This window comes from Amborella trichopoda, chromosome 12 (assembly GCF_054954075.1).
Source record: "Amborella trichopoda isolate Santa Cruz 75 chromosome 12, AtrichopodaSantaCruz75HAP2 v2.0, whole genome shotgun sequence".
Classification (NCBI taxonomy): domain Eukaryota; kingdom Viridiplantae; phylum Streptophyta; class Magnoliopsida; order Amborellales; family Amborellaceae; genus Amborella; species Amborella trichopoda.
In genome coordinates, this window is record NC_142347.1 from 49,388,558 (window position 1) to 49,414,729 (window position 26,172).

Genomic DNA, 26,172 nt, shown 5'->3' on the forward strand with positions numbered 1-26,172 from the left:
TAGAACTTCTATATTGTAGTATTGTAGGGGAACATAAAAAGATTTCCCTATATATATATATATATATATATATATATATATATATATATATATATATATATATATATGGGATAATCTAAACTTCCCAACCTTTCAAATTACAAAGGTTCAAGATAGAGAGAGTTGTGATTGGTGGATTTATTAATTTTGTAGTCTACTTTTTTAAAAAAATTACTTTTGTAAAGCAATTTTGTAAATAGTACTACAAGACAAATGATACTTTTGTCATCTCCATAAAGGGTAAAATTGAAATTTTAACTAAAAAACAAGAACACTCTTCAAATAAAGTTCCAGGACACTAACTTCCAAAATACTGTTGTATTTTTGTGAAAATTTTAAATTTATCTTTGCTTAATGGTAAAGTTACCTATTAAATAATTTTTTAATAAAAAGTAATCATTGTTTTGATAAATACATCCATTACAACCCCTTCTAACTTGAACCTTTGTATTTTGAGACGTTGCCTATATATATATATATATATATATATATATATATATATATATATATATATCTATTATTTTCTTTATTTTTATTTTTAAAAAAAAGATAGACTCGAGCTATTTTCTTCATTTCTTTATTAAAAAAAAAGATAGACTCGGGCGAGTTACTAGGACTCGACTGAGTAAATCGTCAAGTCGGTTATATATATAACCATTATTTTCTTCATTTCTTTAAAAAAAAAAAATGAGATGGACTCAAGCTATTTTCTTCATTTCTTAAAAAAAAAACGAGATGGACTCGGACGAGTTACTCGAACTCAACTGAGTAAATCGTCGAGTCGATTTTTTTAACATTGCATAGAATAAATTAACCTTCATTAATTTAAGGTATTTTTGTTATAAAAGAAAACTAACAATAACTCTTGTTGGTTTGATCATTTTCACACAAAATAATTAATTAGCAATATATAATACTATTCTCTCTCGTTCTCATAGTAACATCGTATAATAGAGAGAGCAATATTCAAGAATATTCTCTCTGTTTCGGAATAAAAACATAGGATAAGAGAGAGAGATCACTGAGAGGTGGTGGAGCTTTGCGCCGGATAGCCAACGCCATGGCGACGGTTCGGAAACAAAGCAAAAACAATTGATGATAGAAACCCGACAGCAGGGGGCAAGCCCATCAGGAGCGCCTTTTGGTCCGTCCCCATCGAAGGATAATAGCAATTCACAGTGTTGGGATCTAGCAAGGCCACGACAGCAAACACAAGGATTGAAAACCCCGCATGGACCCAATCACCAAGCACAACCTTATAAGTTGAGAAGTCTAATGAGCTCGAGTCCGGATCCGAACTTGAGGTCCAAAGCCCGGTTCGCGTGGCAACACCATAGTAAGTGTTGCCATCTTTGCCAGTGTAGCTATCAGTGAAGCAAACAAAGCCACATGAGAAGTTGCAAAAGAGGAGGAGGACACCAGTAAAGTACTTGTTGATGGGGTGGCAATAACCATTGTTGGTGAAAAGAGGAGAGAGAAGTTGAAAGGCTAAGACCGTGCCGGTGGGTAGGAGCCTAGTTATGTTGACCGCACCTGCTATGGTCCGATCCATGACCCCAGGCGCCGAGCCTGAACCCTTCTTGGTGCTAGATGATGAGGCTGTTTTGTCAGCCATTTGGGCTTTGGTGACTTCTTGCAAAGATGTTGGTTCTCTCTCTCTCTGATATGTTGTTAATTGGTTCTTTGGTTGGTGAAGATTTATAAGGCGAATTTAAACGTGTGGGTGAGTTTGGATTTGCTTGTACGTTAGTGTCTGCACTGTGTATGGTGCACTCTTTGAAGCAGTCTTGGCCTTAAGGGGCAAGCATTTGTAAGTTGACTTGAGCTTTTAAAGTTCATTAAATATAAAGAGTCATTTTCAAATGGATTAGGACAAGTTCCTTAAAAGAAAAAAAAAACTAATTCAAGAATAGTTTGATTTTTTTATGATTGGAATTTCATAATTTCTTGTTTCTAAGATTTATATTTCATTCAAGTGGCTCACTGAAAACTAAAAGAGGAGTGGTAGCTAAGGAAAGCTTCACTTAGGGATGGCAATGGACCCGACCAGAACTGGGACCCAATGGGTAGACCCGACCTCAAATTCAAGTATGGGTCCAAATTTTAGACCCAAAAGATCGGATCCAGGTTCAAAACTTAGTATTCGGGTCCAAGTCTAGCCAAACCCAACCTGAATAATACGGGTATATGAGGGTATTCATAATGTTGCCAATATGTTTGTTTCTTAAGAATTTCCAATTATTACATAAAACGGTAAAGAATGCAAGTACATGTGGGTATTCATAGATGTTGTGCAATACTATAAACGTTGCCAATAATATGGGTATATGATGGTAAAAAAAAAATAGCAAAAAAAAAAACCCTCAATCATAAGTGGCAATGGACCCAACTACACCCGAGACCCGACGGGTAGGCCCGACCTCAAGTCCGGGGTATGGGTCCAAATTTTGGACCCAAAAGGTCAGATCCAGGTCCAAAATCTGGACCTAACTACTATTCAGGTCTAGGTCCAGGTCCGGGTCCAATAGAACCCAACACGTTGTCACCCCTAGGCCTTCACATCAAAAACTAAGACTAAACCTCAACACCACCAGAAAATGCCATTTGAAGCCACAAACCTTTACAACACCCTAAAAATCTGAAAATTTATTTTTGCCTTATTATATGGAATATAAAGCTCATAAATTCGGCAGGCCAAATAGATCTATGAATACTTGAGCACATAATTTTGATCAGAGCTCATGCATGATGAGCTCTGATCAAAATTCTGCTTAGGGCCACTGGTATCCTAATTAATTTCTTGCTGTAATTTCATCTATTCACCCATGTCACTCACTTCCAGCTATTTCATCAACTCTTGCCCCCCTGAATATATTTCTAACCAGCACACAAGTTAGTCTAGCTCATCTTGCCAAGTCTCAAGTATCAAACCGTAAAAAACAGGAACCATGTGAATTGCAATTCATGGATAATATCTGATAATCAAGTATAAAGTAAAGGATCTCAAGTTTTAAGTTTCTTACTTATACCACGGACGATTTGCCTCAAAAAGTATGAAAATCACCTTCAATCATGTTGAAATAAATATCTTGCCTTGATGAAAGGGAAGAAATTCAACATTGTTTTCATGACATGCTACAAACTTTGGCATCACATTTCGAACCAAATGCCAGATAAATGGAGACAAACAAATATGCATCTTTTATATCTCAAGACCAGTTAGTTTCTATATATAAAGTCAATTCTAAATACTTGTCAAGTATGAAGGTTGACACCCCAATGCATGTAAAACATTGAATAATTACATGTAAGAAAGCAAAAGAAGTAACGAGAGCTTTATTGTAAAGAACAATCAGAACAAACAAGTTAGAAATAATAAAGAAAAGGAAATCACATTTTAATTTAACATAGCCCAACACTTGTATCCCAGCTTTTACACTGACAGAGAGAGAAAGAGATGCACCAGGAGTTCCGCATCTTGTAGATAGAGATGCAGCAGGGTAGTTGACACCTCTTTCTTACCTTGAAAGCCCACCCCAACAAATGTGACAGGAAAACTGTAGCAAAACAACTCCGACTTGTTTTGTTGAAGATGGAGTTTTGCAGCCAGAGGGGCGCAAATTGTGGAAATCAAACGGGGCAAGGGACAATTTGAGAGTGGGAAATTTCCAAATAGGCCCAAATTGTAATTTTGGCAGGAAATAGAACAGACCCGAAAGCAATTCAAACTTAAGACTTCGGTATTTTTTTATTTTTATTTTTTTGGTTTTTCATGAATTGAGTAATACTGAAAAAAAACTCAAGGGAATGTATAGCATGCTCACCAGCAAGCACAATATACAATTCCCCAAGTCAGCAACCAAATTGGACCAAGACTAACTAGGCCATGTGCTACAGTATGCTCCTGAATGAACATACAACATCATTCCACATGAAGCGCACTTTTACTATGCAGTGTTCAATTAATGATAAACATTAATTTTCAAAAGGATGAGGTTTCACTTAAAGAAATATGATTGTTTAGGTGGGTCAGTGGGTGGAAATTAAGTATGCAACTTAACCACAAATCATAAACATGACAGGGGAATGACAAATTAAAACCCAAAATTCAGAAATGCACATTGCCAGATACCCATTTAGCATGACAACCATCTCTGTTTATAGTTGTTAAAATACCATCAGATGATAAATTCTTGGTGAGTATCTTTCCCACGTCTCAAAGAGTGAATAAGAAAAATAGAGAATGAAAATTCTAAGGTACACAAGAAAATCTGAGAGAAGCCATACAGCTCTTTAGGTGTCTCTCCTAGTAAACATTTGAGAGGACTTGACTGAAAATTGGTTTACAACTTACCCAAGTAGTTTCCACCATGGTTATTCCTATTTGTATAATCAGTTTATCAGTCACCACATTATGCTAGACTAGGAGATAAATATTGCGAAACAGAAAGCCATACATATCAGCAGCAGCACATCTTGCTTTAAAAGGGTTCTTACTTTCAGTGATCTTCTCTTTCTTTATTTCTAAAAGAGCAGTTATTTCATTAAATCACATGATTTGTTTTGCATAATATCTTATTAGTATATTATATTTGCAGCAGTTTTGTCTTTTCTTTTTGGTTAGTTGAGAAAGAAGAGCGGAGAATTACTCTTTACATGTCCATTTGTGGTTACTCGCTTCTTTCTTTATATAAATCAAAATAGGCTGAATCATGAGACTTCACGATGGACAGCATTAGTTGAATATTGGAAATGCATCCTACAGAGAGATAGTTACGGAGTCAAAATTGGGAGGCTAAGTTTAAGTTTCAATAGCAAGAAAAAAAGAGCACAGTACAAACAAAATCTCTCAATGCTATGAATGTCATGTGACGGTCAGTCCAAGAGGCTGCCATAGATGAGGGGAGATTTAGTACAGATAAATAGAATTTTTTAATTTTCTTTAATCAGTTAGTAGAGTTGGATAGATTGGACATGTGATTTTGTGATCTTGGCCATGGAAAGAAGGGACAAATCATAGATGGGTATTTGGCCTCCCCGTATATCCTAGTGGTGCCAAATGAGCGCTTACCAAATTATGCGCATTGTACGAATGGACAATAATGGGACTCATTTTAGCATCTATAGATGATCAATGCAGTTAGTGGGAGATTGTTGTGTTGTACCAAACTAAAACTTGACCATAAGGAACATAGGCTGCTGTTCTTGGACATTCATTACTCCTGAACGTGGAAGCTCTTTTATGATTTTAACTTGGGAGTCCTTTAAGTCGTTAACTCCAAAAAAAGACATCAAGCATGAGCATAAAATAACACAAACCTCAATGGTGCATGAAACATATGTCGATGCACCTGACATCCATGGTTATGCATTTTCTAACTGGCTGCTGACCAAAAATGCACCAGCTAATGCATTTCATAATACCTAGCGTCTTCTTTGATGTCATCATTGGAAATACAAGGCATGAACTAGTATACAAAAAGTGACTCCAGCTACCCATAAATTAGTACATCCCAGATACAACCATTATGAAACTTTAAAGCACTCGTGAATTTTTAGACCATTCTTGTGCATGATTAAAATGTTACCCGTATTGCCAGCGAATAGCCAAATTTCTAGAAGCGATATGTGAAAACCTTTTGACGAATGGATAATTTCATTAACTAGAATCAAAATCTGAAAATGCAGTTGCAAGTCCGGGAAAAAAAAGGGCATTGAAACAATCACTTCTTAACATGTTATTTTTTTCTTCAATATGAGACGAAACCTAAAGATGCTAATTGTAGGACCCAATTAAAATATATTTAGCACAGTTCAGACCTTAAGTTCAACAGATAAGAGATCATGAACATGCATGTTCTTTTTCATGCATGTTAAAGGCTAATACCAACACCGGACCCAAGTAAAATATATTTAGTGCAGTTCTGACCTTAAGTTCAACAGATACGAGATCATGAACATGCATGTTGTTTTACATGCATGTTAAAGGCTAATACCAACACCATAACATGCAAAGCAACGAGTACTCACGCAATGACATAAATATACTTCAAGAAGCAGATGTTCCAATTATACACAATTAAACAATTCATTAATCAAAAGTGCATACATAACCATTGCATTATCAAAGCTTTACATTCCTCCGGCTCAGAAACTAAAAGAGAATCAAATAAATAGGTATCTGAAGGCCAAAAAGCAGAGGATAATTTTTCAAAATATATAAATCAAAACTTTGCTCAAGAAGAATCAACAATCCAAATAATGGAAAAACAATAATAAAATGAGACTTTACCACCCATAAAGAAGTTATCTTTCAAGCATTAATACTCACTTACTTCATTCTACTAAGATGGAACCAACTTCTCCCTAGAAATCCAGCCACCTTTGATAGTATTCACAAGTCTTGGGTGAAATCACGCCATCAGGTGTGCATTCGTTTATTACAGGACAAACCCCACAAGGCACTGAAACAAAAGACGCAGGTTCCAGATGTCCCATTTTACGACACCTATAACAAACCTTCCCCTTTGGAATAGACAGAAACTCTGCACTCCCATTGCTCAACACTGCCTCAATCTCTCTATCCAAAATCAACGAATCAACCACCTGCTTAACTTCTTGGATTCTAACTTCAACCTTCAGAATTTCTGATGTTTTAATGGAATCAGCAATCTTGTCGAGAATAACCACCTTCATCTTGGTGATGAACCTTAAAGTGTGCTGTTTCAGAACATCGATAAGCTCGGTATCAAATTCCTTTCCTGAGTACCAAGTTCCACCGCTAATTTCCTCTGATGGTTGGAGATTTGCTAACATGTACACCTTTCTTCTAGGGTTGTGCACATTGGCGACAAGCTTTATGAGGTTCTTGGATAGGAGGAGTTTGAGAGATTTGTTGAGTATGTTTTCAGGTATATACTTTTTCATTTCCGCTGACCAAATGCCTTTGTTCCCACTTTTCTCAATCATTTCATAGACCTTCTTATCATCATGGGCAAGCATGTTGGAACGGGGTCCTGGTCTTGGTAGACCAGGTAAACCAGAAGGGCTCGGTGCCATTTTTTCTTTATGTTTTTGCGGCTGTTGCATTCACTAAAGGCTCTCTCACTCTCCCTCCCTTCCTCTCCCCCTCTCTGTGTTTTCCTGGATAGAGACTAAACCCGCAGTTTATATCCTGCTGTGCGTTGAGGGCTAGAGTATGGAGATCTTTGTTTCAAAGTTTAAGGCTAGAGTTCGAATCAAGCTCCCACCTACCTGCAAAATAGAGACCAATGCAAAGGAAATGGATATGAAAACTCTAGACTTATGTCACGACAGAGCAGTAAAAAAAGAAAAGGAAACTTCCTCAAATAAGATGGGGGCAAATAACCCAATAGTCTTTTGTATCAGATCAAGTTTTAAGGTTCAAACAATACAAAGATATTCACTAAGAGGCACATTAATCACCCGCAAAAGCCCTAAATTTTCTGAGAAATAGAATTAACTTTCTTGAACTACTAATCAATTAAGGGATAAGAGCCGGAGGACTCAGGCCTTTAAGATGTTTAAGAATGGACAAATCTAAGACTTTATATTTACTGCACATAATAAAAATAAAAAAAGAAAAGAAATTTCCAAAAATTTCCAAGACAAGAAAATATTAAATGCTCTGAAAAAAGCAATATGTAATTGATGTATCTCACTAGTCAGTAACAAATATCGAAAAACCAAAACAACCCATAGCAACCAAAACAGTCACCAACAATAATCCAGAAGAGTCATCAATTAAGGATGGCCCCAATCTGAAACTGCCATTGTTTGCAATTAACTATGATTCTTTACGACAATATTTTCATGTGAAAAAATTGGCTCATGTGGTTAGGTTTGGGAATATTTTCACATTGATTAGATGCCAACTGGTGCGAAAAGATGCACTGTGACCAATTGGTGTGAAAATATTCCAATACCTAACCATATGAGAGCGTTCTTTCAGTGAAAATATTTCCCGGGAGATATTTTCAGGCAAAACAAACATGTAGTCATGCCATATTAAATTTCTGGGTTCATTCACTAGGTACGTATTATAAGTTTTAGCATTTTAACAAGAAGCACTAAATATGCCAAATTCCACAGGTCAAAGTATCCAATAAATTTGAAAATATATCAAGTGTTCATGATACAATTTCACAAGGAATGCAGATATTCCATATCCATAAAACATATAGGATTGTACTTCAGCAAATAACAAGGTTTTAAGTGCATATACAATAATTCAGTGAAAATCCAATTTAAAAGTAGCGAACAACTGGAAAAATGTTCTAACAAAATATCAAATGGGTATTAGTCATTTACATGGGTAATCCAACAGAATCAATCATGCTCGCAAAATATAAACCATCAAGCTCCCAAATATAAACCAATGCTTATATCAAATAGTAGATGAACAAGACAATGGCAGAGAAACAGTGAAACAGTTTAATAGGAGCAATCAAACATACAATTAATGGGCACAAATACCATAAAACCTAATACAAAAGAATTATCAAAGAGCAAAAAAAGAAAAGAGAGAATAAATGAACTTTGCAGAAAAGCTACTTATCATTAAGAGATAAAAAAATAAAATAAAGACAACAAGAACATTAAAGTCAAATAACAAGAAGACTTGGGGTCTGTTTGAATGAAAAATCAATGTCTCCCATGTGTGTGTATCTTGCCTTCGCCTATAGGCTAACACGGTACAAGCATATCCCCCCACCCCCCCCCCCCCCCCCCCCCCACCCCACACACACAAAAAAAAACAACCAACCAAAAAAAAAGTGCTTGGTGTATTCTTAGGGCCATTTTGAGCACATCTAACCGTAGATCTATCATGCATCAAAGAAGACATCTGATAAAGCATCATATAACCTATCTTCAAAAACTATTTTTCAGGATGTCTTCTTTTTCAAATTTTTTTCATAGGGCCATTCACTAGGGTCAAGAAGATGTGTGCAAAAATTTGGCCCTAAAATAATACACCTGACACCAAAAATGAGCGATAGGGAAACTTGCACGGTGTTAACCTATAATAACATATCTTTTTCAATATATATGAGAGAAAGAGAGAGCACTCAAACCTGCAAATTGATCTGTGAGGGAGGTGTAAAAGGGGGAAGAAAGAGATTCTCCAAAGAAAGGGCAGATCAATAAGAGAGGAAGAGAGAGGTGTAAAGGAGGAAGAAAGGATCACCGCTGGAGAGCAAAATCAACCACAGAGAGAGTAAGAGGTAAAATTGGGAAAAAAGGAAAGGGAGGGCAAATGGACTCTGTTTTTTCCTTAAAGGAAGCTTTGGCCAACTCGCCTGAGTCGGACCGGCAAACTCGGACTCGGTAGGTAACCCAGTCTGACCCATTCGTCTGACTTTTTAAACATTGGTATAAATCAAAGACCTAATGTAATTTTTTGCTAGTTGTATTGATAAGCTACGAGTTATAACGATACATGTATCTATATAAATGCAATGTAAAATTTCTAAATATAGAAGTGCTAGAATAATATCAAATGTTAGTGCGAGAATTAACGGAAGACCAGGCAGCTCGACATAAGGTGCCCAGCCTTTAACCTTGCTTGCAACGGTATTTTGGAGGTCTCTAAGGCTAACCATTTATTTTCGTAGATAATCACAAAATAACGGAATAAAGAACTACAGAAGAAATAGACCTCTCCAAATGAAGAGGCGTAAAGATTGTGGGGAAGAAAACCATGAAGGACTCTAAGACCATTGCCGTGGCTTTTTTTGGGAACAATACTATGCAATACAGTTTTCAGGGAATAATTAAAGAACTTGGCATATCCTTAGGTATTTCCTGTAAGCAAAGCATTACACATACAGACCGTGGATCTAACACACATAAAAACAGATGGCTGCCAAATCACCATATTCCCTCTCATCAAAAAACCACTTTTTAGGGGTCATTTGATCCCTGGAAAAATAGTCTGAAAAAAATTTATTTCCTGTGAAATACATTTCTTAATAGGCGTTTCTCAGTCAAATTCCTTGCATTGGTTGTATTTCTAATTATCCTCAAAATTATTTAATAGGGTAAATTTTCACACTTTATCACAACATTTGTCATTTTTTCTTTCTGTGGTTCATTTCTTTTGGTTGTTTTGTTCTTATTGCAATTCCTTCCATGCTAAGGACTGAATTTTCTCAATGCAAGAAAATATAGAGTAGACGTTATCTAATGGGAACTCTAGGCTCAGCACTTATCCAGAACACCCGAAGTCCTAAATTCGGGTGAAACAGAGCACTAACCTCCATGAATCAAACAAAATAAGCAAATTCCAAACAGAACCAGCACAAAATTTCTCTAAATTGTTGTACAAAAAGAAGCCCCTTCTGTTTTACTGGGCGATTAGTAGTCCAATTTCACAATACTAAAAAATTTCAACAGTAAAAAGGGTTAACTGGGAACCTGGATTTGAGCCAGACTGAATGAAAAAAATGCAGCCGTGGCTAAAGCCCTCTGTAAAATCTGAGAATTTGCAGTGAAGACATGACCTCACTGTGTTGCTTCCCTTTCTCTAGTAGTTAAAGACCCACTTTTCTGAACATAAAAAATTCATGAGAGAGAACTGGTTTTCTCTATTACCCAAAGTCACCACCTTCGCAGGCTCTAGGGCTTCAAAATGGCAAGACAGGGTAGTGAAAGACATCGGGAGAGCATGGTTACAGGTTTCTTTGAGCGAATATTGTTAAATGAACTTAGAAATTGATGGTTATGTGAATGAAAATCTCATTAAAAATGGAGCCTCAAAAAGGAACTCAATCTGAAACCTAGTTTTTTTTTCAAACCATAAGGCTTTAAAACAGAAATATATGTTTTATAATTCATACCTTGTTGGCTCTCTGTTAAACTTCTGTTGTGGTCTTCCAAAACCGTAATGGTGTTTAACTGCAAAGATTGAAAACCCTAGCTTTTGTTTTGAGAGAGATAGAAAGAGGTATAGAAAAATAGTTTTTAGGTGGGGGAGAGAGATTATGAATAGAAGGAAAAGGAAGAGCGTCCGTGCATGATGAGAGATAGAGAGAGATGGAGATTTGGGGGAGCAGGATACATACTTCTTTATTTTGTTTACTTTAAATGGGGAAAATAATTTATGACAAATGAGTGCGTGACAGGTCGGGTCGACCCGCCAGCCTAGGGGGTCGAATCAAGGCTAACCCGACCGAATATATTAGTATGTGGCATATATTATTTGAGATATAACATATACAAATAATTATTACATGTGTTTTATACATAGAGCCAAACCTGACTCGAACTTGACCGACCCATTGGGTCAGGTCCAATTAACATAGACCCAAACGTTGGGACTGAATCAAACTTAGACCTAGTCCGGTCGGGTCAGGTCGGGGTTGACCCAAACCCAACCCAACCCATCCCCTTCCCCTTCCGACCCCTATTTCGGCAAAAGTATTATTTGGCCCCGAAATCTAGATCCAAAAGTCGGAAATGTGTGATCTCCATAGACATATATTACCCAAAAATATTTTTCCAGGGATCCAAATGACCTCTTATGGGCTCGTTTGGTTCATGTGTAACAGTTTACATATGTAAAACAACTTTCATATGTAAACAGTTTACTGTGCAAGAGTTTTTCAAACCTATTTTCCCCAATGCTTGGTTCACATGTCTGGGATTCATGTGTACGTAGTTTCTTATATTTGGTAACCCATTCATAAAGGAAAATGAAGAAATGTAATACTATCACAACTACTACATCCTAAACCCTATTGGGATATCATTCCCACATTGGATTCACATTTTCGTCACGTAACTCTGTAGCAATGTCATCCCCTAGCAATGCCATCCCCACTCTAATGATAAGTTATGGTCTCTTGTACCATTTGATCAGCATGTTCTAATGCAGCATTGTCAAACATCGACTCCTCATCAGTGACAACAGCTCTTGTCACCCTGATATAGTTGTGTAATATACGAATTGCAATGACGATATCGACTTGAGTTTGAAATAGATAGTGAAATTGCGTTTGTAAAATTGGAAACCGTGGTTTTCATAGACCAAATGTGCACTCAACAACATTCGACAGTGATGAGTGTCGATATAGTTCATCACTTGTCCTCGAATAATTACCACCTCGATAATCCTGAAGATAGTAACGAGTTGTGCGGTACGATATCATGAATATACGAATATTGAGATAGCCTGCATCTACGAGGTAGAGTTTACCTAGAACAAATATAAACCACCAAATGTCGGACAAAGAATAATTGCATAATAGCTGCCTCTACATTCATCTTAAGGGATCTCAAAATTGAAACAAATTGCACCTTCAAAGGTGCGCCAAAAGTCTTAGTGAGAGTCAAAGTTGGGAGCAGATTCTCTTTTTTATATATAGAAGTTTACTTAGCATTAAAGATAGAGAGCTGGGAGCAGATTCCCTTGTAAGAGGAGTTTAAAGAAAATATGTATTTACTATACAAACTGCCCTTTGAAAAAGTCTTGGAGGTGCTAATTCCTTGTAGTTGGTGAGATACAAGTTTCTAATTACTCTTGACTCAATTTATCAAAGCAGTAAGAAGATGTATTAAACACTAACTTCTTAAGAAAAAGGTGTGACAGCGTCACACCCCAAGAATTTACAATATTAATATTCTTGAGATATAACAGTCAAAACATATGTATATTTCTTGATATGACAAATTTACAGTGGCGAACTATTACAAGGTAACAAAAGAAAGTTTAAGCACAACTACAATATCTTTCAAGGTTGATCTTGACGAGCATTCAAAATGAAACCGCAATCATCCTGAAAAATGTTTATCATAGTTTGATGAGTTTGGCTACGCAGTAAGTGATCATCATAATCCTAAAAATAATCATCGATGAAAGATATAAACAAACTTTCAAATGGAGGTCAATTAAAAACAATGCGAGCACAAGCATTTATAGATAACAATTTCACTTGTAGAAATGCACAATTAAACATAATCCAAATGATTGAAATGCATATAACATTTTAACGACAGTGCATAATTCAAAAGATTCCACAAAATTACCCTACTGGCGTCCCAAGTAGGTCACCTATATACACCATCAGCATCCTGATGGTCCACTTAATCCCTATCGGTGTCTTAGATAGGTCCACTTAATCCCTGCATGTCCACTTATACCTTACCGGCATACCGGATGAGTCCACTTAATCCCTACCGACGTCTCGGATAGGTCCACTTATACTTCACTGGTGAACTGGATGAGTCCACTTGCATACTTAAAGTATTTCTAAATCTCTTTAAACATTCGAAAGCAGCAATATCATGTACTCAACATATCACTGAAATCATTAATATGAATTTCACTGAAACCTCTAGTAACTGTCACTTTCAATAACATTTCAAAAATAACCAATCAAATATTTTTTGCTCAAATTTAAAAAAGTAGCAGTTCGTAAATACATTCTAGCAGAATTGCCAATTTAATATGTATAGAAAAACTCTTATAGAATTTCAAGAATACGGAATTTTCACAATTTATGAGATGTCAATTCGCAATTAAACATTTCACAACAATGCTATAATCAATCGCAAAAATATCAATTTTCAAATAATAAGGCAGTCATTGCACATGAAATTTACAATGTCTAACTATTTAAAAACAGTAGAAAGAAATCTCACAATTTTACTAACAGCAGAAATATCACATTTATTTCTAATAATTTTATTTCTAAAATTTTCTAACAATAGATAAGAAAAATAAATAAATAAATAAATTTATTTCTAAGAATTTACAGCATTTAAAATTTCTAATATTATAATTTTATTAAAAAGAGTATTTTTCAAAATAATGAGGCCACTTGAGCATAAATTTTATCGCACCTAAAATTCATGATAATAAGAAGAAATAATTATTTTATTTTATTTTTAAAAAAATGGATTACTTTTCAAGATAATGAAGTCACTTACCTAAAATATTTGAGAGGGAGCTTCCGATAAAAATTCGGCTAAAGAGAAAAAGAGCTCACTGTATTTCGACTAAAGAAAGAGATCTCAAAACTTTCTAAGGTGAAAATCCTCACCTCTCCGAATTTAAATTCTTAAAACATATTTTTATATTATTTTATTAGGCTCCACCTCACCTCATACCTGAGGTGTTACCTTAATATTACGCGAGAGACGATTGAGGCCCACGTCAACTAAGGAGGAGGAGGTAAGAGAAAGGAAAAAGCTTACAGCTTTTGAAGATAGTGATGGGCCATCATGCTCATATAAGTCATCACTTATTAAAAGTTTATTTTCTTTTCTTTATTTTTTTATTTTTTATTTTTTATTTTTTTAAATTTTAGGATTATTAGAGACAGACATCAAGCATCCAAGTTCCATTGGATCATATAAGAGTCCAAGATTTTATATACTCGACACCAGGGCGTTGAGAATTCAAAATACATTCCCTCGTTTGTGTCATTATCCAAAAAGCACAAACATGTCAAATCATCTTTAATCCCATACATATGAGGTTAACTATTTCACTTCAATTCTTCAAATTCACCAATTTTCAGAAATGTTAGGTGTCCTACCCTAGCTATATTTCTCTTCAGAATTTTTTTCATTTTCATCGATTTCAATTTTGCAATAGCATTTCCATTATAAATCACATCTTTGACGCAACACAAACTCGATGAATAATCAAACTGTAATCCATACATACAAAAATGGTGTAATTCAAAAAAATTTATAGAAAATATATTATTAAAAAGAGAAAATCATACCATATGGAAAAAGTAGGCATAATCCATCTTTCCTTTTCTTCTTTTACTTTTCAATCTAAGGAAAGGACTAAGGAAAATCATATAATAGATCCACATAATAGCAACATAAGAAAACCCAATTTCACCAACACAAATCTTCACTAATTAAGCAAACAGGAATTTCATAAAATTGAAATAATTGATAAATTGATCAACTGCAGCTAAAAGAGACCAATATAGTATAAAAACAGTGTATGAAGAGATTCACACCCAAATTCGGCCCCTCTTTGAAATAGCTCTGAGCCTCCATTGAACATGAAAAATGGAGTTCTCCAAAGCTTGCAGGAGCACCTCCACTTTATCATTATCCATTGACCAATCCAATAAATAAACAAAATACAAAGTGGGTCAATGGATTACTGAAAAAAACAAATAGCTCTTGATTTTTTCCCTTTTGGAATTATTATTGCAGTAAAACTAGGAGGTTAAAAGTATTCTACAAAAATACTGCTTCCATGGGGGGACAAAAAAAACAAAAAAAGAAAAAAGGCCAAAATCTAAAAGGAAAAACCAGGAAAAATATAACAGAAAAAACCCATACCCAATTTTTTTTACAAATTAAAATAGAGCTTATGTACCCAACAAAAAAATAAAAAAAAGAAGCAGCAAAATTAAGAGAAAAAAACTTCATAAAATACAAGAACAAATGGGGAGGGGGGGACATAGCAAATGGAACTTCTATACCCAACAAAAATAGAAAATCTATATCCTTTGTTTTTTTCCAGAGAATGGAATTTTGTTATGCATTTATCACGAAGAATCGTTATGCTATGGTTATAGTGCCGGTTACATTGACCCCAAGTAAGGAAACCCCCATATCAAATTTAAAAGATATTTTTAGTTTTTGCCATTAGATGCTGACAAATAGAGCACACAGTTAGGAGAAATTTGTTTTTGCCATTAGATGCAGAGCAAATAGAGCACACCATCACTCTCATGGAGTCATCAACAGCCTCATATACAATAATTTATTTCCAACTAGAAAAATAAATGTTTTAGCACGATTTAAATGAACCCCAAGAATTAGCTGCTAATTTGCATATGCCTTCAAAAACTTCCTTTTTTATCGGTTACGATGAGTATTATCCAAACTTGGTGAGAAAAATGCCTTTCAATTGAGCTGGTGGGAAAAATGCCTTTCAATTGAGCTATTGGGTTAAAGCCTTAAACCATTAGCCCTTTTCTATATTATAATTTTACAAAAACAATTAAAATTAAATAAAATTGAATTAAAATTAAAATAGATCTTTATAGAAAGAGGATGTAGACAGGATTTCAAAAAAATTTATATAAACTTAAAAAAATAAAAAGAATATATAAGGACATGTTTTGAGGAATTACTTTGAGACCTATACCATCACATAACCGGTCTAGTATTTAAGTGATTACTATCCTGATTAAAAATCACTGGATTTTAAAACAATAATTCATAATATCCAATCACATTCCCTATAGGCCAGACATTAACTCAAGCCTGATCCAGTACGAGTATGAGTCCTACGGTAGGAGTAAGTGGATCATATATTATTTGTGGGCTCATAGATCATTTCCATGTGCATATGTTATGGATGAAAAGGTGTGGAGCATTTTCCTACACATGTTATACATTTAGAATTTTTAATATAAAAAATACTAAGATCGTATTTAGTCATCCTCAACATCAATTCTGCTAATAGAAAAATTAAAGCAGTGCTCAAAAAAAATTCCTCTAATTGAGCCTCAAAAAAATAGTTCAATTTTTTTTACAACCGCTATTCAATATTTGATAATTTATCGTGATTATCGTTCAGTTAAAACCTCTTTCAGGTAAAATTATTAAAATAACTCTAATTGTTTTGGCTTTCTAACCCATAATAAAAACAATTAGGAAAAAAAAATTGGCAAATAAATAAATCAACATAAGACACTTTTCTACCTGTCCTCGCCTTCTCATTATTATATCTCTCTCTCTTGTTTCCATATATGCTTTGCTGTCAAAGGCCATTTCTCTCTCTTGTTTCCATATGTGCTTGGTTGTCAAAGGGGACCGATGTCGGTGATGTGACTTGTTTATTTTAAATGTCCAATTTTTCATCAATGACTTATTAAATTGATTTGGGGTTATTTTAAGGTGTTTAGAGTAATTTATCATTGTGTTTAATAAAATTTGGATATAAGTATACCTTTGTTTTTTAGATAGAGTTTGTTTTAGAAAATATATTTTTGCTCATTAATGGGATGTGATGTCATTTACATGGGTTGTGACATCCCACATATAAAACATTAAATGCCACTAATATATTCCATGTAAGTGATGTCACATCATTTTTAATGACAAAAAATACTTTTATTAAAAAAAACGCTCTATATACATAACAATGATATTAAATATTCAAAATTATTGAGTACAATAATATATTACTTCATAATTTGAGTACTCTAATATAACTCATTTGATTATTGCTATAGTTATAATCTATTTTACTTTTTGGGGATTCAAATGTGTAAATGTGATTATATGGATGAATTAATTGGCAAGGGATGTCCAAAATAGATTAATGCTTATTTTTATTATCCTCCACAATTGGAGCTGGGATGCAAACTTTAGTGAAGAAAAATAAGGTTTTCATCAATCAGTCGATTGTGGAATCATAAGGTTACATCAAAAGACTTTTCTAAAATAAACAATAAAGGAAAAATATGTATACATACACCCCTTTTAAATTTATAATCTCAAATAACCCGTCAGTCCATAGAATGCCCTCAGCCCCTTCGAATTAAAAGATGAGGATATTTAGCATCTTTGTTTTTTTTTTTCATTGTTCCAGTTAAATATTCAAAACTTTTTTTCATAACCCTATTATATAACTGGAATTTGAGCTGCCTCTTTTCACCAACATGTGAGTTCAATAAATGAGAGATATGGGGTCTCAAGGATTTGCAAGTGTCATTTTCAATGTCCATGCGTAATTTTTCAATCAAATAAAGAGAAATTTAGGTGCGGGCAATATTAGGGGGATCAATTGTAAAATGGGAACATGATTGTCCCAATTTACGTGTGGCACCTCTGATTTTTTTTTTTTTTTTTCAAATTATCCCCTGTCTGATAAACTGAATACCGGACATATGTGTCTTTGTGTTGTTCTGTACTGTTTTGAATACCGGATAACTATATGATATCCCAAAATTTCCTGATTTATTTATCTTCTCAATATACTTGGCCACCATAAATAATTTCCTGATTTAAAGATTGAACCCATAGTCCCCAAAACGAAAACAACAAGCGGGCTCACAGCCAAAGCATCAAAGATGGAGGAATAATATTCCTGAACAAGTTCAACACAATTAATGGCGTGTTCCGGAACTTGCTGGTCTGTCCTTCATAGCATCGACAGATAATGCTTTTGCACAAACAAATCCACCACCAACTAAAAAAGATATCAAAACTGCAAATAGAATAAAAATATGAACAATTTCTCAATTTCAAGCAATACATGAGACTCTATTAGTTCGGCACAGTTAATGGCGTGTTGAAATAACCAACTGGTCTGTCCTTAATAGCAATGAAGAACAGAGGCATAACTGTGCAAATTAGATTATTTTGAAGAATTTGAAGAAAAGCCGCATCGTACGGAGTGGGGTTCAAGCAAAGTGCCCTAATCTTGGAGGCCAAACCCTGGGCTGCGGCCATGAACAATTTAGAGAGAGAAAGTGCAGCTCCAAGAATGTATGCGTCCGGCAAGGTGATTGAAGAAGTAGAAGCTCTAACATGATGAGAGAAAAACCTTACTTTTGGGAGGCTTAACTATGAGAGGGAAAAACCCCAATTAAAGAACTTGGCAAGACGCTAGTGTACCTAGTTAAGGCAAAGCAACAAAGAAAACTGAAGAAGAAGCCATGGCCATTGTTGCGTCTCTCTCTCTAACTGGGGTCCCTAAGAAGTAGGCCATTGCTCCGTTTTGGCCGTATGTAAATTTCCCTCAAATAAATACGGTGTGGACATACTAAGGGACCGCTAGTGCCAGCTATAAGAATTGACAGATGCTTGTCTTCAAAGATAATCGCTGCCCTCTTGTGCGTGAAAACCTCACATGCATAGACCATGATCACCATCGTCCATCAATATAGATTAACATTGATTAGCTACTGATAAGTTTGATGCAAATATATAATGATGCATGGTATTTGTATGCAACTCTTCATAAATATCATGCCAGTGGAATAAATGATTTGTTGAAATGATCAAAAACCACAACTCACTTTTGAGCATACATCCTTCTTTCTTTCTTTTTTTCTTTTTTTTTTTTTTTTTTTTGAGAAAATTACAAAAAACACCCTAGAACTATCAACTTATCTCCACCACAATCTTTTCTCACACTTTTTTCTCCCAAACAATCTTTCCTCGCAAAAACCCCCCAAGGTAAAAATATTCTTATTTTTTGGACGGAAATGCCATTTCCTTACAAACCGAATCAATTCGCGGATCCCCAGTAGAGTAATGCTGGAGCGCAGCATAGTACTGCTAAAGTGGAATGTCAAGAATCACTGTCGGAGCGCAGTGCTACATTGTCGGAGCGTTGTGGCTGTAAAGACTTCATTACTGGAGCGAACTGTCGGAGCGCTTCTTTTCACCGACGGAGCGCATTCCCAGAATGCCAGAGCACTGTGGGTCAGACAAATGACTACTGGAGCGCACATTGAAACTGCCGGAGCACGCATTCAAACTGCTGGAGAGCAGTTTTCAGTATGCCGGAGCGTTGTGGCTCAGACAAAGCCCTGCCGGAAGTGCACATTGTGATTGCCGGAGAGCGCATTCGGACTGTCGGAACGTAGTCCTCCATTGCCCGAGTGTTGTGGCTCCAAAGGCTTCATTGCCAGAGCGAACTACTGGAGCGTATAGTTGCATTGCCAGAGCGAGTTATCAGAATGCTGAAGAGCTGTGGGACTGTCAGAGCGCACAATGGGACTGCGAGCTCGTCTTTACTGCGAGAAACAAGAGAGAGAAGGCCGTGTGAAAAGGAAAATGGTACTTTAGTCTTATTTCATGTTACTTTTGGGTTGGGAGGATTTTGCGAGAAAAAGTAGTTTGGGGGAAAAAATGTGTGAGAAAGTTTGGGGTGGGGGTAAGTTGCATAGATATTTCATTTTTTAGTGTTTTTTGTAATTATCCCTTCTTTTGTTTTGCAGTTTTCTTGAATTAACTTGTACTTCCTAACAAGTGTTGTATTGGGTCGACATTATATATGGTCAACCCACTTAAATCTACTTTCTTTCATCCTATCGCTATTATTGGTGCTACGCCTAGTAGCATATTCATTTAAAATTCTATTCCTTCTCAATAACTGGACATACCAATATTAAATAATAGGCATTATACAAATGTCATGTTTGCAGGATAATTGGGAATAAGCCAATATTAATACCATAAATAAATTATAATTAGATGAAAATAGCTTACATCAATTTGTGATATTATCGTCGGATCACTTCAATTATATAATCTACCTAATCAAGATGGAAAGTTTTAACATAAAATGTGTACAAATACATAGAAAGTATTCCAAAGATGGGCATTGTGTCCTAATCAACAGGACAATAATGTCCCAATAAAACAACCCTTTTCTGGTGCGTCCAATGTAATTGACGCCTTGTAGAGTGCCGAAAAATTAAAGGCTAAAAGATAAGGTTGACACCTCAATGTACATTTTTCTTTGTTACATTTCAATATGACTTCTACAACAGGCTTAAAAATTCATATGATATTTGGAGAAATAAACAACCATTTTCGTCGATTAATATTCCGGACCCCTCAACTTATGATTAACTATATATTGGACTTTATTACGACGTGACGAGCAATAGCATTTGTTTGCATATGTATAAGTGATTTAAAAAATGGATCCTTGACAAGGATCGGGTATTGTGAAAATCGGTCTAGATCGATGAATCATCGGTCCGGATCGTCATTTTACTATGCAGACAAAATAGTGAACCAACAAAAAAAATAAGCAAAAACAGTGAACCGGCAAAAAACCGGTATAGATCGATAAATTGACATTTTTATTGTAGCAAAACTACATTTTTACCGTAAATGTAACAAAACAACATTTTTATTGTAGTGAATGGCCATGTCTCTTCTAGACCCAAATGAATTTTTATATATTGTATAAGGTTACTGATTTCTAGATCAGACCCGGCAATTTCGTGACTCACGTCTTTTAAATTACTTGTTTGTATGTATTTGTTTTTCACCTTAATTCATAATTTATTTATGGGTTTAGGTAGGTTAATTGCTTACTCCAGCCCAGAAACCCACTGCATGAAGGCCAGATGGCACATTGCTTAACGTCCATTCTATAGTTATTGGCTTCCACCTTCAAAATATCAACACCCAGACCATTTAAAAAAATATATTTATATTGAAAAGAGCCTTTAATTTAATTTATTTCTCTATCATTCAACATAGGAATTAACAATCAACTGCTTCAACCCAATGGCCATGTCACAAAAGTCTAGTGATGATTATTTCATAGAAAAATCGGCGATCCAACCACCTAAAACATTATTGAGGTGGTTGATTAAATCAACCGATTTTTTCGAAAGTTATCGTAATCCTATACTATGCAACCTCGGGAGCATAGTTTGCTTCTACTCCCTAGGTCAGAGACCTATTGGGAAGATTTTTTGCAATATGAAATTTTAATAACCATGTTAATATTTTCAAAAAAAACAAAATTGAAATTTGATTTTTTTTAACACTCGGATCTCACCTTTAAACAGTTTCTATGAAATCTTGAGGTACTGTTTTTTTTCAAGTAATTAAAAGGTATAATTGCTATTTTTTTTTATTGAGATCAATATATATATATGTCAAGTGGTGATCCAGAACTAATATTCCTAACAATCTGTCTAAATGTTCACTGTAAAGAGGAAATGAAAGCAATCTAGATCTATGCATTCCGATCTGCTCATTGTAAAGGATCTAAACAGTCTAGAACAAACTACTTTGATCACTAGCACAATTATGGTTCAAAGTTGACCGAAACTATCCATTCCAAAGTAATTACATACTTAATTTAGCAACCTACAAATCGATCATGGTTCAAAGTTGACCGAAAATATCGATTACAAAGCAATTACACACCTAATTTAGCACACCTAGGAATTGATCACCTCACCTTGAGATGAGAAAAGGAATTTTGAATCCTAATAGTAAGGAAAATTACTTCACCTTGAGATGAGAAAAGGAATTTTAAATTCTAATCGAAAGGAAAATTGTTTTCGCATTTCTACATTTGCGGTCCCAAAGCATAAAACATCCATCTTAAAAATGATCACAGTTTAAAGTTGACTGAAACCATCAATGCCAAAGTAATTACATACTTAATCATGGCTCAAAGTAAACTGCAACTATCAATTCCAAAGTAATTACATACTTAATTTAGCACACTTACAAATTCATCTTTGGAATTATATACTTAATTTAGCACACTTACAAATTCATCATCTCGACCTTGAGATGAAAAAAAAGAATTTCAAATATGAGAAGGATTTTCAAGTCCTAATAATAAAAAAAATTGTTTCATGCGGCAAGAACAACATTTCTACATATGCGGCAAGAACAACATTTCTACATTTACGGGCACGGTCCCTGAGGCATAAAGCATTCATCTTAAAAAATATGCTAAACTAACGTAAGCGTCCACCTCTTTCGTGGATAAGTGATCCATCTAAAATAATTAAAATTAACAGTCCAAATGTTTTTTTTATAGAATTATTATTTTTAATTTTCTAAGATGCTGGAGACCGGATCCATTTCAAAATTTAATTTTTATCTTTATATTCATGACCAATATAACCTCCATGTTAGAGATTACATGTCCTTAAAAGTTAGGTCAAAAAATCCATCTCAAACACAGATTTTTTAGAGGTGTCTCATTTCTATAAGTACTCATAGAAAGCGTGTGCTAATAATAATGCATCTTATAACAAATTCTCTAAACCTATTTATTTTAAAGATTTTCAAATGTTAACAAAACCCCTTAATTTGTTCATTTTTTAAATTTTAAATTTAACAGCTGGGGTTAAACGTAAACATCATCCTCCAGGAAACAAACCTCAACCAAAGTAAAAACCACAAGAAAAGGGGAAATTTTTCGTAAATTTGTGATTTTCTACACAATTACGACAACATTATTTCGATTAATATGTAGAGATAGATTACAAGAGCACACAAAAAGCGCCAAGACCCTTGATGCCATACCATTGCTCGATAAAATCTTCAATTTCTCCTCTAAACTATAGAGAGAAAACCTAAAATCCATCAAAGATAACGTCTTCAATTCTCCTCGGAATATTACAGAGAAAGCCCTAAAATTCATCAAAGATCACACTTCCAATTTCTAATCTAAATTTCACAAATCAAACCCTAAAATTCATCAAACCATTGCAGCCCTATACATATATTAACAGGGCAGTTGCCATTTCTCTGAAAGCTTCGGCAACTCGCTTTCAAATTCCATGGAGTTACAGCTTACAGAAACAGAGATCATCACGACAAGGAAACCTTAATAAACCCATCAACCTCCGAGCAGAGAACCCTCCATTTTTCTAACACAACCACTCTGCACTTTTGGGATAAAGATGAAGCTTGATGTCCCAAGAAACCCAATTATTACATCCTAGATTTAGGTTTAACCCGAGAGAAACAGGGAATGGATAGGATAGAGGATTTCCCCATTTTGGAGGCCTTCCTGTTACGAAAAAATAACAAACAGGAAGCCCAGAGATGGAGGAGATAGAAGAGTGAGAAAGAAGAACCTAAGAATTGATCAGATGTGAATTATTCAAGCTTCAGAAGACGCCTGAGATCTTTAGTTGCAGAGTCATCAATGGTAGGAAATAAGGACTTCTTTCTCGAGAAGCTTGGAAGGGGCAACGCACTTGGAGATGGAGAAACTGAGAAACCGCTTCCTGCATAAACATCATGGCATTTAAAACCAGAAGACAAAGCTTCTTTGAGATCAGTGAGACCAATTTTCTTTGGAACCATGGCTGGATCGGGTCCGAGAAATTCGGTACTCGAAACAATGGGATCTCTTCCAAGAAGAGCTGGTTTTTGAGGAGATCGTTGGTCTTTTGCAGGGATCAGGGGCTGGCCCCTTTTTAAGATTGTTACTTGACCCATAACCAGGTTCTTGGCCTGGTTATCCTTGGCTTTGTTCGATGAATCGAACTGTGATTTCTTCTTCGGAGCTCGTTTGAGGTTCCAGTTAGGGTTTCCTCCGCCTGGTGCGCGTCTCCTTTGAAAAGGAGAGACAGGAACCCTCATGGAGTCTCGCAAGCAGTCTTGAGGGCGAAGAACCTCTGTTCCCATAGATACAAATGGCTTGTCTCTGCAAATCTAAAAATTCTCAAAGGACTATCTCCCTCTTCTGCAAATCTTTGGTTTCTCAAAGGACAATTCTCTCTCTATTCTGCCACTCTTGAGTTTCTACAAGACAATTCGCTCTTGGAAAATCTTAGTTTCCAAGAGGTCTCTCTCTCTCTCTCTGTCTCTGAGCAAATCTAGGGCTTCACAAACAAAGCCTCTCTTTGTCTCTCTGCAAAACTAGGGTTGCTCAACGATTCTCTCTCCACAAATCTCAAAGGAAGTTTTGAGGAGAGAACTGAACCAGATCCAAGGTTTCTGAGAGAGCTTATCTTTCTCCCCCTTTGCAAAACCAGGGTTCTCAGCGGACGACTCTCTCTCTCTCTCTAAAAAATTAAAGGGAATTTTAGGTGAGAGAAGTGGGAGGGTTTCTCAAGGAGACGACTCTCTGAAATTGACGAGACTTTTTAGTGAGAGACCCGGCGAAAGCAATGATTTAAGGAGCGGGGGTCAAAGAGAGATGAATTAAGAGAGGGAGCCTTCTTCGTCGTTGCAGAGAGCTTTCGCGGCTCTTTCTTTTGCCTCTCTCTCTCTCTAAATGATCGTTTCCTGAGTCTTTCTCTCTCTACAACCGCTACGCGGAGGAGAGAGGATGGCCCCTAGGTTTCTCTCTCTCTAACATATGCGGGGCTGAGTCCAGCGCATCGAATTTATAGGGACGCGTCTCCACCGACCTAATTCATTTTTATCCTCTTTTTAAAACAGAAAAGGACGGTCGAACAATTGTGAAAATAGTAAAGAAAATAAAAAGAGAAGACCCAACCCAACTGTCCTCCCATTCTCTCTCTAGCTTTTGGCCGCCGGTTTTGAGCGAGAAACAACAAGTGGCTACATTTCTTCGTTGGAACCGCCCCCTCTCTCTCTACACTTATTTCTGGTTCTTGTATTTTCTCCCACCCGCGTCACCCACTCTCCAACATTTGGAGGAGGGAAACATAAAAAGAGGTCGCCTTCACCATGGACCCATCCTCCATTATTTTCCAAAATTTCTCTCTACCCAATCTATTTTTTAAATTGCCACCCACTTTTTTTTTTTTGGTGAAGGTGAAATTGCCAATCTCTTTCTCTATTGGTGAATGTGAAATTGGCCCCACCTCTATCTTTAGGGGTGGCAATGGATCCAAACCCGACATCGGACTCGAGGGTTAGACCTCCAATCGAGTCGATCTAAAAATTGGACTAAGCGGATCGGATCCGAGTCCAACTTTGAATGTGAATACTATTTGGGTCTGGGTTGAGTCTGATTAATTCAGATCCGAATCCAACCCGTTGCACATGGATCTGCATCGACCGTTACCACCGCTCTCTCTCTCTCCTCATCACTTTCCACGTGAATGAAATGGCCGAAAACACTCTATTTTTGGCCTCTAAACTGGTTTAATTGCTAATTTTGTCATTCCACAACCCAATATTTTAAGGAACTGAAATTGCTAAGCCCTCCCACCCTCTTTTGAAGTGACTGAAATTGCTAAATACTCTCTCTTTAAAGTGCGCTCAATTTTGCATTTATTTACCGATTTCCAAAAACTCAATAAATTGGGTACACATCCATCCTGGTGTCTACAACAAAGCTCGTTCACACACTAAAATAAGTGATCTAAAAAATGATGGGTCAGCACTAATCGTTCGATTTAGGCATGGAATCGATCAATCCATTTGGGTTTTACATATCTATAAAAAAACAGCAATAAAATCTAGAAGAGAACCGATAGTTCTACAGTAAAATGACATTTCTTTAGAGTAAGATACCGATCCATAATGGTTTTTGATCGGTCCACAATCTTTTTCATATGTCTTTTTTTTTTATTAATTATTTTTTTCGTACAATAAAACAACGATCCGGATCGCCGATTCACTTATCCTAACAAATTTTTTTTTTGAGTGCCCATCCGAGTCACTAATCCATTTTTAAAATCACGGACTCAAATATAC

The 26,172-nt window shown here is 35.7% G+C and overlaps 3 protein-coding genes across 4 annotated transcripts; all 3 read right to left on the reverse strand.

Moving 5' to 3' along the window:
• Positions 1 to 892: 892 nt before the first annotated feature.
• DMP2 (transmembrane protein, putative (DUF679 domain membrane protein 2)) lies at positions 893 to 6,013 on the reverse strand. The gene has a single exon (XM_020668038.2). It carries the CDS (start codon positions 1,652 to 1,654, stop codon positions 1,058 to 1,060), a length of 597 nt encoding a protein of 198 aa, XP_020523697.1. The 5' UTR covers positions 1,655 to 6,013; the 3' UTR covers positions 893 to 1,057.
• Positions 6,014 to 6,108: 95 nt separating this feature from the next.
• On the reverse strand, positions 6,109 to 11,131 carry LOC18435698 (DNA binding / DNA-directed RNA polymerase). Of its 2 annotated transcripts, XM_020668037.2 has the most exons (3): positions 10,899 to 11,129; positions 10,477 to 10,608; positions 6,109 to 7,293 (listed from the first exon to the last, which is right to left on the reverse strand). In XM_020668037.2, the coding sequence occupies exon 3, from the start codon at positions 7,126 to 7,128 to the stop codon at positions 6,406 to 6,408; it is 723 nt and encodes a 240-aa protein (XP_020523696.1). In that variant the 5' UTR covers positions 7,129 to 7,293; positions 10,477 to 10,608; positions 10,899 to 11,129; the 3' UTR covers positions 6,109 to 6,405. The 2 variants fall into 2 exon arrangements, with proteins under 2 accessions (XP_020523696.1, XP_006845803.2); XM_006845740.4 differs by lacking the exon at positions 10,477 to 10,608 and having other exon boundaries at positions 10,899 to 11,131.
• An 11,861-nt stretch (positions 11,132 to 22,992) lies between these two features.
• On the reverse strand, positions 22,993 to 24,798 carry LOC18435699 (uncharacterized). The gene has a single exon (XM_011625596.3). It carries the CDS (start codon positions 24,184 to 24,186, stop codon positions 23,653 to 23,655), a length of 534 nt encoding a protein of 177 aa, XP_011623898.1. The 5' UTR covers positions 24,187 to 24,798; the 3' UTR covers positions 22,993 to 23,652.
• Positions 24,799 to 26,172: the final 1,374 nt, after the last annotated feature.

Excerpts from the sequence above, each read along its gene's own strand:
- DMP2 (XM_020668038.2), bottom strand. The coding sequence starts at position 1,654 with ATGGCTGACAAAACAGCCTCATCATCTAGCACCAAGAAGGGTTCAGGC.
- LOC18435698 (XM_006845740.4), bottom strand. The coding sequence starts at position 7,128 with ATGCAACAGCCGCAAAAACATAAAGAAAAAATGGCACCGAGCCCTTCT.
- LOC18435699 (XM_011625596.3), bottom strand. The coding sequence starts at position 24,186 with ATGGGAACAGAGGTTCTTCGCCCTCAAGACTGCTTGCGAGACTCCATG.